Here is a 14,357-nt window from a genome sequence, read left to right on the forward strand (position 1 = left end):
TTTCCGTGTGATTTCTCCCATGACCCATTGGTAGTTCAAGAGTGTGATGCTTAATTTCCACATCTTTGTGAATTTTCCAGTGTTCTTTTTGCTACTGATTTCTAGTTTCATTCCATTATGTCCAGAAAAGGTACTTGGTATGATTTTAATCTTCTTAAATTTATTAATACTTGTTTTGTGACTTGACATATGGTCTATCCTGGAAAATGTTCTATGTGTTCTTAAAAAGAATATGCATTCTATTATTGTTGGATGGAGTATTCTATATATCTGTTAGGTCTATTTAGTCTATTGTGTTGTTCAACTCCTCTATTTCTTCATTGAGCTTCTGTCTGGTTGTTCTATCCATTATTGAAAATGGGGCATTAAAATCTCCTACTATTGGGTGCCTGGATGGTTCAATTGATTAAGCGTCTGCCTTCGGCTCTGGTCGTGATCCCAGGGTCCTGCTCAGCAGGGAGTTTGCTTCTCCCTCTCCCTCTGCCCCTTCCCCTTTGCTAGTACGCTCTCTCTCTCTTTCAAATAAATAAAATCTTCAAATAAAATAAAATAAAATCTCCTACTATTATTGTGTTACTGTCTATTTCTCCTTTCAGTTCTGTCAATGTTTGCTTCATAAGTTTAGGTGCTCAACTGTTGCATATATATTTATAATGGTTATATCTTCATGGTGAATTGAGCCTATTACCATATAATGTCCTTACCTTGTTTCTTGTGACATATTCTGACTTAAAGTCCATTTTTCTCATATAATTATGTTCATCTCTCACTCTTCTTTTTTAAGATTTTATTTATTTATTTGACAGAGAGAGAGAGAGAGTAGGAGCAGGGGGAGCTGCCGAGGGAGAAGCAGGCTCTCTACTGAGCAAGGAGCTGCATGCGGGACTCAATCCCATCACGCTGGGATTGTGACCTTGGTGTGGACCTCTTTGGGTTCATCCTATTTGAAGTTTATTGAACTTCTTGAATTTGGATACCCATTTCCTTCCTCAGATTTGGGAAATTTTCAGCCACTATTTCTTAAAATAAGCTCACTATGCCTCTTTCCCCCACTCTTCTTCTGACTCCTATAATGTGTATATTGGTCCACTTGATGGTTTTCCATAAGTCTCTTAGGATTTTTTTCACTTTTCTTCATTCTTTTTGTTCCACTGACTTGATAATTTCAAATGACCTGTGTTTTGGTTCATTAATTCTTTCTTGTGCTTAGTCAAGTCTACTTTTGAACCCCTCTAGTGAATTTTTCAATTCAGTTATTGTATTCTTCAGCTCCAGAATTTTTAAAAGGAGGCTTTCTCTTTTTCTTTCTTTCTTTCTTCCTTCCTTTATTTCTTTCTCTAGCTCTTTGTTGATATTCTCATTCTATTCATGCATCCTTTCCCTGATTTTGCTTAGTTGTTTATATGTGCTTTTTTTGGTAGCATTTTGAGTTATTTTGGATTTTTTGTATGGTGATTTATAGATCTCCATTTCTTTAGGGTTGGGGTGTTTTTAGATTTATTATGTTCCTTTGATTGCACCATATTTACCTGTTTCTTCATGTGCCTTGTTAATTTTTGTTGTGGTTATGCATTTGGAAATATAGCCACCTCTCCATCTTCACAGATTGGCTATATACAGGGAAGACTTTCACAATCAGCATAGTTAGAGATTCTCAGGGGCTTTCAAATCATTTTTGGGGTGTGTGCCTTCTCTGGGCTTGTGTTTGTAATTTCCCAGTTAGAGAGATTTGTTGGTCTTTTTCAGGAGCTTGTTGTCTTTTGCTCCCTTTAGTGTGTGTTGGTGATACTACAGGTTCTCTGGTGTTGCAACAAGCTGCTAAGTTCCCTTTTCTTCTTGTGGCCCCAGGCATCTAAAGCATGCCAGTTCTGTCAGTGCTCCAAGTCAGAGGAGATAGAAACAAGTATTTTGAGCAGCTTCCCAAAAGCCAGAATATTGGGCCCTAATTCCAGTCTCTTCTTTCCCTTCCAAGGGAGAAGCTACAAGCTGAGCACTTTCTGCTGATTGTGCCAAGTTGTGCTGGCTTCTATCTGTGATATACTACACATTCTCCAGTGCTGCAACAAGTGGCTGAGCTCTCTTTTGTTCTCAGCTGCCCCCCAGGAATCCAAAGTATACAGGTTCTTCATTAGTACTTTGAGTCAGGCAAGACAGAAATCAGACTCATGGGCAGTCCTCCCAAAAGCTGGAACATTGGACCTAAGTTTCACTCTTCTCTTTCCCTCCCAAGAGAAAAGCCCTGAATTGGGCTTTTTCTCCCCATCACACTGAGCTGTGCTGGCCTGGGGAAGGAGGAATTGCAGGTTAAATAAATTGGCTTTTCTTATTTGTTTCAGTGGATTGTTCTTTCTTTGCTTTGAGTTTTTATGGGTTACTACGATTTCTTAACTGGTTTCCAGAGTTCTCATAAAGACTTTTTGGACTGTATATTGTTGCTAAGTCAATGTCTCTATAGGGGAACAAGATCTGGGGTTGCCTATTCCACCATCTTGCTATGTGATCAGACTTTCACTTTTATTCAATATAGTTCTTCCTGTTTGAATTTTTTATATCCATCATATTTTCTTTTTTTCTAGTTTAAATTCAATTAGTCAACATATAGTACATCATTAGTTTTAGATGTAGTGTTCAATGATCATCATATCTTCTCTTAAAAACATGAAGAAAGGGGCGCCTGGGTGGCTCAGTCGGTTAGGCGTCTGCCTTCGGCTGAGGTCATGGTCCCAGGGTCCTGGGATTGAGCTCTACATCAGGTTCCCTGTTCAGAGGGGAATCTGCTTCTCCCTTTCCCTCTGCCTCTGACTGCCAATAACCCTGCTTGTGTGCTTGCTCTCTCTTTCTGTCATAATAAATAAATCTTTAAAAATAAATAAATAAAAATATGAAGAAAAATATTCAAATTTAAATTTAAAAATGTTGAAGGAAAAAAGTGTTTTCCATTGCCAAGAATAGCAAGCATATAAAAAGCATTGGTTTATAATGTTTTATTATTATAATTTGTACTAAAGGTCAGTAAATGTTAGCCTATTTTTACATGTATTATACAAAACTCCCACTATTACCTTTTCCAAATTCTTACAGACTTAGCAAAAATGTAAAAAGGCATTTTGTTATAGGATAAGAAAAAAAGTAACAATACAAATTATTATGGAGCAGACATTTAAAATATCTTTTACCAATGTAAATAAGAATAATTGTGAAATAAATGGATTTATTTAGTTTTCCTTTTCTTTTGGGCTTTAGGCATTAGGATTTTTGTCTTCTTATGGAATAGGAATGGAATACAATCAAGCCAAGGTAAGGTCATTCTATTTTTTTCTGGAACAAAACTGAATTTTTTAAAAAGGGACATTGAATAGTCTCCTCTTTAGACAAAGGAGCTCACTTGAGAGTGGTGGCTAAAAGCACCAGCTCAATAGTCAGAAGTTTAAGGTTAAAATACCATAAGTTTCTTAATGTCCCATATTTCAGGTTTGCCATGATAGATAGATAATATCTACTTCATAGGTATTTTGTGATAATTAAACGAAATGTCTATACAGTGCCCTTTTCAAAGACTCCAGAGCTCACTAAACCCTCCAAAAATGTCAGCCATTTTTACAGATTAAGAGGACAAAATTTGCAATTTATTTTGGAGTAGTTCAAGGTTCATTGCTGGATTAGGAATAAAAAAGCAATGATTGGTTTGAGCTTTAAATTTAGATGGTGGATATAGATACAGATTTTTTTTTAACTTTAGGCACTGATATATTACACCTTTGGAAGTGCTGGAGGAAGCATGATGTCCCAGATGATTTTGGTATGTAAATTAAATAATTCCTGGGCCTAAAAGGTGTGTTATAAATATGACACTGTCAGAATATTAAGAGTATATATGCCTGTGTTTTAGGGATACAGATATTTGTCAGGAATCAATGTTCTACAGAATTGTGAAGTTGCCCTAAATCATTACAAGAAGGTGGCAGATTATAGTGAGTAATCCACATAACTTATTTTAAGATAAATAGACTTGCTGAGCAATTAGAAGAATAAATCAATGCCAGTTGGTATATTTATGAATGTTTATGTTTTTTAAATGACTATGCTTTTTAACATTTGTTATAATTCTTTTAATACAATGTAGAGTCTTCTGATTTCTTAATAGTTACTTTTCAAAGGCTTTAAATGGATGTGCTTATCTTTTATTTTTGTTAGAATATGTCCCTATGTTCTTGTGCTGTGCTTTCCTTCAACTGAGAATTTGAATGTAGCATCAATAAATATTAAACAGTTTTTCTAATTCTAACACTTAGTATATGGGATGGTTTGTTAAAAATTCCTGAAGAAAAGGATGTAAGATACATACACTATCAATCTCTATCACTGCACTTGAGAATAATTCAAGTTAATCATTATTCTATTACCCTATCCTTTGTCTACAAAGAATAGAGCATGAGATTAATATATGTTTCTAGAATCATTTTCAAAATCATATGTAACATTTCATCTTACACATCACTGAACCAGACTACATAATAGATTTTTAAATAAGAGTCTTCCAAGAAGTGAATAAGGTAAGGTCCATATGGTTAATTTCTGTAGTCAGAATAATATCTAAATACACATTTTGGCATTATTAGGATCTGAGAAAGAAAAGAGGAAAATAACTGCTTTTTAAATTAAGATGCTATATATAACAAGATTATTTTATATGCTTAATGAAATTGGAATTACTATATATATATGTATATATATGTATATATTTCAAACTGCATACTCTGTTAGATTTACTCAAACATATTTATCTTTATATTTATTTTCAGACTATTCATAGGAAGTAATTAAGGAGCAATTATTATTCTTATATTGCAGTTTCAATCTCAGAAAAAGTCAGTGGTAGAAGGGGTCAGTTGCCTGCTCCTAACATCTGTCTTCTTTCCTTGAGCCTGCTTGGCCAAGCTCTTCAGTAGGCTCTGATATATGTTGATACAATTTTTGTAAGGATTGCAAAAAATAATGAGGTTTCTTGCACTTTTCTCAGAACCAAATAAACAAAAATCAGTAAATTTCTATCTCCTAACAGTAGATGTCTTTTTTTCTGTTAGTAGACCAGATCTCTGCACAATTTAAGTAGAATCAGCCTGTTTTCTCTAAGTTGACTGTTATCTCTTGCAACCTTGTGTATTCCAGCTATTCTCTGGTTTGTTTCTGTTCACAGTTGCTGACAAATTGGAAAAAAGTGAGGGTATTCCAGTGGAAAAAGTGAGACTAACTGAGAGACCTGAAAATCTGAGTTCTAACAGTGAGATTTTGGATTGGGACATATACCAATACTACAAATTTTTGGCAGAAAGAGGAGATGTTCAGATACAAGTAATGTATACAGACGAATTTGGATTTTTAGAACATGCAAATTACAAGGGGTTTGGTTGTCTGAGTCCTAAAAGGGTTAACAATGAATGCTCCATCCTGAATGTGAACAAGAAGAGACATCCACTCCTCTTTTCTTGTTCCCTGTTTCTATAGCCTATGGGAGAGCCACCTGTCATAGTAATGGCAATTTTTTCTTTTGCATTTATTCCTAAAAATTTTACTTTTAAAAAACCTAGATTTTAAGTGTAGGAAAAAAGCACCATCCTGTGTTGAGTATGAATGAACTCTTAACCATCATTCAGAAGTGTTATATCTTTGAGGATGGGAATGGGACAGCATTTGTGTGACCTTTGAGAGCTAAGAGTAAAGGCTGCTAGGTTTATGTTTCCAGGTGTGGCTGTATACCAGCAGGCCAGCTTCCTGCCACTGAGGAAGCCAGATGCCCAGCATCAGTCACTTACCCAATAAAAGATATAGCCTGGAATGTTTTTTCTGCCTCTTTTTTAGACATGCCAACTGTATCAAACTGAAACAGTATACTATAATAAAACACCAAGTAAATGTTTTCTTCATTTTTTTCACCATTTTTATACATTTATTTTTCAAATTGAGGTATAATTGGCTTATTTTCTTCATTTAAATTAATGCTATTGCTAAAATAATTTTCAAAAATTGTTATTCCTAGGTATCTCTTGGACAATTACATCTAATTGGGAGGAAAGGTCTGGATCAGGATTACTACGTAAGTCAGTCTCAAGATTCAGTCATGTGGGGTAGAGAGGAGAGTGGTGAGGGAGGATGGGGTGAGGGAGGCAAAAAGGGAGGGGGGGCATGGAAAAGTTGCTGGGGAGAGCCCATTGCTACTTCCTTGGTCAGATCAGCTTTCTAGCTTTTGAGGAAGAACAAAGTTCACCAGAGGAAGCACTTTTCCTATCTACCTCTAAATACTAAGGAGTAGAGGCTTCTGAAAGAGAATTTGGGGCCAGGGAGTTTCCATGTTCCCCTTGAACCTAGCCTCTTCCCTCCCTAACTGGGCTTAGGTGAAGTAGATACCCTCACCTGCCAGCCTTGGACACACCCATTTCCCAAAAGCCAGCTGTGGAGAGTCCACCTGGGAGTTTCTTGCTAAGGGGTCTGAAGACCAGCCTCAGACTGCCTAGAATATAATTAGACATATTATTAAACATCTTTATAAATTTGCAAAGCTCCTTTCAATCATTTTGCTTAACCTTACCTTATCCCAGTGAGGTCAGAAGATTAATTAACAATTCAAATTTATAGTGGAGGAAAAAGCAAATAAACTTGACCTACACAAGATCTCAGTAAGTTACCAGAGCCAGGGGATCAGGTCTTGTCTAGAGTCTAATTGTGGTTTCAAGGCCATAGATCCCCTCAGATCTGAGGAAGTAACTGGGATTCTTTTTTAAAGATGATTTTGCAGCCCTTGCCATTTTATAGGAGCCATGTGCTCACAGTCTCAAAGGAACACATACCCTATTTCAACATAGTCCCAATAGCTAAGCAATAGAAATAACTACTTTAATAAGGTGGTTACATAAAAGAGTTGATCTGTTGTTACTGTTCATTTCACTTTGTATTGTTTTTATGAGTGTAACTTATGTTTTATATGAGGTACAGTATACATAGGCTAAATGTCAAAGTTAATTTTATAAAATGTGACAAAACAGATAGCACTTGAAATAAGCACATGCATCTTAAGACAGCTCAATTGAAGGTGTTCAGATTTTATTAATTCTCCTCATAACCAAGGTTCTAGCTTCTTAGATGGGAAGCTCTAGATTCACGATATTACTCCCGTATCAGATTTCAGCCTGCAATGAGTTTCTCATGTTAAATAACAGATGCATAAACTAGGAAGAATTACCCATTTTCCATAAACATGAAAATCTGTTGAGTACGAAGGCACCCAAACCTCAGCTGTAGGGAAAATCCATCAATCTTTGCAGAGTACATAAAAACTCCACAAAGCTAAATACTCCTGGGCACCTCCAGCCACTGTGAACACCAGATGGGAGCTGCCTCCAGATGAGGATGAAGTACAATCTCAGGGCTGGCAGTGAAGGGTTCTGGTGCTGCAGTGGCAATAGCCAGGCACTTGGGCAACATCAAGGAGCCCATTCAGGCTCTCCTACAGGCTCATTCACAGAGGTTTTATTATCTCTATCTTACAGATGAGGAGCTGAGGCTGTAGGGATGAAGTAAATTGTTTCAAGTATCACAGCTGACTAGTAATGTTGTTAAGAATCAGAATTTGAAATCTGGGCATTCAAAGCCTGTGCTCTTTCCATTAAACCTTGCTTCCTTTTAACCTGGCGGGGGGTGGGGGGGGGGTAGTATACAGCCAAAATCTAGTTTCCTCATTTATAATGCAAAAAGAAGGAATGATATAATTCGTCAGGTTTCTTTAGCTCTAACTTTCAGATGGTTGGCTTGGGCTCCATGCTTCCCATCCAGATATCACCAAAAGCCATCAGAGTGGTTCAGGCATATGCTGGGGGGAGCACAGGCTTGTCCTTCCAGCTTTCCTCAACCTAATAAACCCAAACCTGCCTGGAGAGCTCTAGTTAAGTTTTCAAACCTTAAGACTGATTGGCTTAGAAATAAGTCAATCAGAGAAAGACATGTATCATATGATCTCACTGATATGAGGAATTCTTAATCTCAGGAAGCAAACTGAGGGTTGCTGGAGTGGTGGGGGGTGGGAGGGATGGGGTGGCTGGGTGATAGACACTGGGGAGGGCATGTGCTATGGTGAGCGCTGTGAATTGTGTAAGACTGTTGAATCACAGTCCTGTACCTCTGAAACAAATAATACATTATATGTTTAAAAAAAAAAAAGAAGATAGAAGGAAGGGAAAAATGAAGGGGGGGGAATCGGAGGGGGAGACGAATCATGAGAGGCTATGGACTCTGAGAAACAAACTGAGGGTTCTAGAGGGGAGGGGGGTGGGGGAATGGGTCAACCCGGTGATGGGTGTTAAGGAGGGCACATATTGAATGGAGCACTGGGTGTTATATGCAAACAATGAATCATGGAACACTACATCAAAAACTAATGATGTAATATATGGTGACTAACATAACATAATAAAATAAAATTTAAAAAAATTTCAACATTAGGGGCGCCTGGGTGGCTCAGTCGTTAAGCGTCTGCCTTCGGCTCAGGTCATGATCCCAGGGTCCTGGGATCGAGTCCCACATCGGGCTCCCTGCTCTGCGGGAAGCCTGCTTCTCCCTCTCCCACTCCCCCTGCTTGTGTTCCTGCTCTCGCTATGTCTCTCTCTGTCAAAAAAATAAATAAAATCTTAAAAAAAAAAAAAATTTCAACATTAAAAAAAAGACTGATTGGCTTTTGTATACATTAGTTAGGCTGCCTCATAAACCACTCCCCAATTTAGATGGCTTAAAACAACAACCATTTATTTAATTCATGATTTTGTCAGGTTAGCAGTTTTGGCTGGGCTCAGCTGAGTAATTCTTCTGGTCTCAGCCAGGCTCAACCAACCTTGACTAGGCTTGCTCATGCATCTGTAGAGTACTGGCCAGGGCTGGCTGGTTTATGATGGCCTCATCTGTGACCTAGGATGACTAGGACTCTCCACATGCTCCCTTCCTCCAGCCAACTGTGCCCAAGCTTTTCACATGGCAGCCCAGGGTTCTAAGAAGACAAGCACGAAAGTCTCTTATGGCCTAGGGTTGGAACTCACAAATCACTTCTACCACATTCTTTTGGCCAAAGCAAATTACAAGGCCAGCCAACATTGAAGGGGCAGGGGAAAAGGACTTCTCTTAATAGGCACAACTGTGAAGTATTGTGGTCATTTTTGCACCTTACCACAGCTTAGTTGTACCAGGATCAACTTGAAGTGGCATGGGAGTGAGAGAAGTTAAAAGGAAAAACCTAGTTTCTGAAAGGCTGTTACTACAACTCTTCCCACGGCTGGCCTCTCATCTTTCTGAGTCTTACTTCCTTAGAGAGGATTTTCTTGATCATCTCTCCTCTCCACCACTTATCCTATCACGGTGTTTATTTTCCTTTTCCCATATCACCCCCTGAATCATATAGATCTTGACTTGTTTACTATCTGTCTCCCCACAATGGAATGTAAGTTCTTGTTTGTCTTGCTCATTCCTGTGTATCCTATACTCTGATAGTACTGGGTACATATTAGGTATTTGGTATTTAGTGAATGAATGAATGAATGAGTGATAGCATCCTAAGCATTATATGTTGGTCCTCAGCCTGAGAACCACCACTTGAGCCAGTATGCCAATGCTTCAGTCCACCAAAGAAAATTATTAGTGTAAGGTTCTTTATAATTGTAAGTAATGCCCAGTTTACTGCCCAGCAAATCAAATATTAAAATACTGGGAAAAAACTAGTTTGCCTTTTTTTTTCTTCTCATTGTTTGATTAAATTAATCTCTCATGAGTTATCACTATAGGCAACATTTTCACCTCTCCCTCCCCCACTACCAAATTTTAATTACTGAAAAATATTGTATATGCAATCCTTGATTACATTATCTTGAATTTCTACACATATATTTTAGTGTAATTTGCATTCCTAAATTTATACAGGCTCAGAATAAATTGGATTAGGAAAGCTGGGTATTTGAGTGCGTATTATTAAAGTGGATATCGCAGGGTGGGAGGGATGGGGGTGATGGACATTGGAGAGGGTATGTGCTATGGTGAGTGCTGTGAATTGTGTAAGACTGATGAATCACAGACCTTACCCTTGAAACAAATAATACATTATATGTTAATAAAAAAAAATAAAGTGGATATGGCATAATTAAATTAAACCTAGCAGAGGCATAATACCAGATATGTAAGGGCAACTGCTTTGTCTACCCTGACACCCATTAAAAAGACAAGAGATAATTTCATCCCTTTTCAGAATGATTTACAGATTTTGAGATAAAAGAAGTATTCATAAATATTTTTAAAGTAATACATTTTCTTGGCATTTCATTCTAGGGGAAATGTTACAAACTGATTAAACCTAGGAATTTTCTCGAACCAATGAAAATCATGCTCATTGTTTTAAGAAGATATGTGTTTAAATAATAACATTTCACTTTGCATAATACCTGGGACATACTATATTTCATCCTATCTAGGACACCATCAATTATAAGATACCTTATTTTATGTTCTATTGAGAAAGAAAAAAACACTGCCAATATAAATTATATGATGCCATTGATAGTAAGAAGTGTCCTGATTAAAGTGTGTGTGGGGGTACATGTTAGAATCAGTAAAATAGGGGCGCCTGGGTGGCTCAGTTGGTTAAGCGACTGCCTTCGGCTCAGGTCATGATCCTGGAGTCCCGGGATCGAGTCCCGCATCGGGCTCCCTGCTCGGCGAGGAGCCTGCTTCTCTCTCTGACCCTCCCCCCTCTCATGTACTCTCTCTCATTCTCGCTCTCTCAAATAAATAAATAAAATCTTTAAAAAAAAAAAAGAATCAGTAAAATATGACAGTAGGTGCTCAATAAATATTTAAAGGAAGGATGGATGGTGTCTTAGTCTGTTTTAGCAGCTATAACCAAAATACCATAGTCTGGGTGGCTTATAAACAACAGAAACTTATTTCTCACATTTCCAGAGGCTAGAAGTTTGAGATCAGAGTGTCAGCATGGTTGGATAGGGCCCTCTTCTAGTTTATGGACTTCTCATTGTATCCTTACATAACAGTAAGAATGAGCTAGCTCTCTGAGGCCTCCTTTATAAAGGCACTAATCCCATTCATGAAAGCTCTGTGCCAGTCACCTTCCAAAGGTCCCACCTCCTAATACCATCACTCTGGGTATTAGGTTTTCAACTTATGAATTTTGAAGGGACACAAATATGCAGACCACAGCAGATGGATGGGTGGATGGCAAGATGGATGGATGGGTAGATGGATGGATTGACAGATAGATGGATGAATGGATACTTAACTCTTTGAAAGCAAAGACTCATCAAAGTAACGTGCATGATACTTTCACATAGTGTTTAGTAAATGTTCATACAATTAAAGCAATAGCACTAAAGGCAGGTTAATTTAAAGACAAATAAAAGAGAACTGAAATGTCAAGTAAACCGTGAAAGTGGAAGGGTGTAGAAGGGGAAATTAGAGAAAGCTTCAATTCCTTTGTCTTTATGGGATCATCATATTGAAAGATGGGGAAAACTCCAGGATTCTTATTTTCTTCTGATTCTTATTTGCTTATTCTCTTTTAACAATTCAAATATAGTTTCTCAGAGTGACAATTTTTTCCCAAGATTTTCTATTGCCAAATATTTTGAGAGCCAAATTCTGAAACTGGACTTTGAAAATTATTTCACAGAATCACAGTATGAGCGACTATAAAGCTTAAAATCCAGTTCCCCTGTTTTAGAGATTTATAAACTTATCCTTCCATTCCCTCGCTCATGCATTCATCCAGAAATATTTCCTAAGTGCCAGATATACAGTTAGACACTGTGCTAAGTACAGGGGATTCAGACATTTAAATCTATGGATGCTTGCCATGATAGTTGCCTATAGGTATATTTGGGTCTTGGCTCAGTAGAGGCATTCGTAAGAAATACCTTCATTTTCTATATTAATGGGGTCTGATAAATGTGATTGGTAAATCATACATTTGATTTGTTTACTGATAGATGATTGATAAATCATACATTGCTACAATTTCCTCCTATCCAATTGACACTTAGGTTATTCTGGACATTTTGGACATCATTTGTTGTTTTAAGATTCCCTTATGCTCATAAATTTCCAACAGCTTCTATTTTGTACCAAAGAAAATAGAAGCCTTGGCCTAGTATTCAAGACTGCTAAAATATGGCCCCATTATATTCTTGCAAGTCTTAGCTTTTGGATATTCTACTTCAGCCATACTGAAGTAATTAGTATTTCCTAGACACACCTTGGACATTTCTATCTCCATTCCTTACTCATGTTATTCCTCAGCCTATCATGCCCTCTGCCCTGGTGAATTCTCTCCATTTTTTGTGAGACCTTTGTCATTTGAGTCTCTTTCTTGACACCGTGAAGGCAGAGTACTAAGTGCATGGAAATTGGAATCAGGCTGCTTATGGAACTCTAGTACCAGCTGCTTGACTTTGAGTGTCACAAAATTGGCTCAGATATTAATAGTACCTTCTTCTAGTGCTGTTGTGAAGAATAGGTAAGACAAAGATTGTAAAACACACATGTATAATTGTTATGCCATACCTCTCTAATTCTTTTTGGTGTTCCTTTGTTCCCACCTCTCATCTACTGTCATTGCTATTTGCATATATGCCTTTCTTCTCAGCAGTATTGGTAGACAGCAAATGTAGGGATGGTATTTTTTATTCATTTGTGACACACCTATAATAACATACTACCATATACATAGCTCTTTTCAATCAAGTTTCTGAAAGAATAAATGAAGACTAGAAGAGGTGGATGGATGCATGGGTGTATGGTTTGGTGAGGTACAGCCCTGGTGGCATTTATATTTAGTTATGTCCACAAGGTAGACTGACTTTAGAACAAGGGTGTGGCTCCCAAATAAATTGGCAATATTTCTGGAATAAATTTACATATAAAAGAACTACTCACATTTCTTCCTTAAAACTTCTCTTCTCTTTGAGGAGGAGCAGATCCTTGCACATCAACCTAGTCAAGGCTTTTTAAAGAGCAGAAGAGTTGTGTCCTAAAAAGACACTTCAGAGAGTGTCTTCATTCCTCATTCCTGTGGTGGATTTCTTTTAATGCTTCATGTGGTTTCTGAGGAGAACTTCTAAGAGGTCAAGATGAGGCCTAGGGAATGGGCCATAAGGGTCAGGTCAGCCCTTATATGTTCTAGACTGAGCATTTTTTTTTTATTATTTGACAGAGAGATAGAGAGAGAGAGAACAAGTAGGCAGAGAGGCAGGCAGAGGGAGAGGGAGAAGCAGGCTTCCTGCGGAGCAGGGAGCCCGATGAGGGGCTCGATCCCAGGACCCCAGGATCATGACCTGAGCCGAAGGCAGCCGCTTAACCAACTGAGCCACCCAGGCGCCCCTAGACTGAGCATTTCAATTAATGTTATGACCTAAAGAGAATCAGAGGCTTGGCTGGCCTCCTTCATTTTGATTTAGAAAGAATTGGCCTGAAGTTTACCTCTGTAAAAAGACCTGGTCTCAGCAGGCAGCCAGATGTGTCTTGTTTTATTCACTCTGCCTTATAAACATTAGGAAGCTACATATCCAATTCTACCAAATTGTACAAACCGTCTTATAAAATAAGTACATAGTGTCAACATCGAAGCATACTTTTCAAAATAATAGACTATGTAGTTCTCGAGCTGGGATCCGTCTGTCCTCCACAAAGCCACATGCCCATCATGCCTTTCCACATGCGAAAAACCAAGCCCTCACATTTTAAATTTATATATGTGAACCATATATAGCTCCCACTCTTCAGGTTTATGTTTGAAATAGCATTTGAAATAGTACCTTAAACAGTGTGCGCATTTCATAGATACTTTTTGAATGCATGTTAAATGAAATAAAGTTTGTTCTGAAAAGCCATTTTGTAGGATATGTTTGTGACTGTCAATAATACTGTCTCTTTTCTCTCCAGAAAGCATTATACTACTTCTTAAAGGCAGCAAAGGCTGGGAGTGCAAATGCCATGGCATTTATTGGAAAGGTACATGCTTCATCTTTTTTTTTTTTAATTTTGTTATGTTATGTTAATCACTATACATCATTAGTTTTTTTTTTTTAAAGGTTTTATTTATTTATTTGACAGAGAGAGAGATTGCGAGAGCAGGAACACAAGCAGGGGGAATGGGAGAGGGAGAAGCAGGCTTCTTGCCGAGCAGGGAGCCCGATGCAGGACTCGATCCCAGGACCCTGGGATCATGACCTGAGCCGAAGGCAGACGCTTAACGACTGAGCCACCCAGGCACCTGCATCATTAGTTTTTGATGTAGTGTTCCATGATTCATTGTTTGCATA

At 37.9% G+C, this 14,357-nt stretch overlaps 1 protein-coding gene across 3 annotated transcripts in view; it reads left to right on the forward strand.

Annotated features, from left to right (window-relative positions):
- The window catches only part of SEL1L2 (SEL1L2 adaptor subunit of ERAD E3 ligase), a 62,769-nt gene that overhangs the window by 16,649 nt on the left and 31,763 nt on the right, over nt 1-14,357 (forward strand). For 2 of the 3 annotated variants that reach the window (XM_044918865.1, XM_021700719.2), the window contains exons 3-8: nt 3,244-3,297; nt 3,740-3,799; nt 3,890-3,971; nt 5,198-5,352; nt 6,038-6,094; nt 13,978-14,046. In XM_044918865.1, the coding sequence (XP_044774800.1) occupies nt 3,244-3,297; nt 3,740-3,799; nt 3,890-3,971; nt 5,198-5,352; nt 6,038-6,094; nt 13,978-14,046 (477 nt within the window). The remainder of the gene's footprint in view (nt 1-3,243; nt 3,298-3,739; nt 3,800-3,889; nt 3,972-5,197; nt 5,353-6,037; nt 6,095-13,977; nt 14,047-14,357) is intronic. The other variant, XM_044918864.1, reaches the window with a different exon arrangement.

Source organism: Neomonachus schauinslandi, chromosome 10, assembly GCF_002201575.2.
Source record: "Neomonachus schauinslandi chromosome 10, ASM220157v2, whole genome shotgun sequence".
Lineage (NCBI taxonomy): Eukaryota > Metazoa > Chordata > Mammalia > Carnivora > Phocidae > Neomonachus > Neomonachus schauinslandi.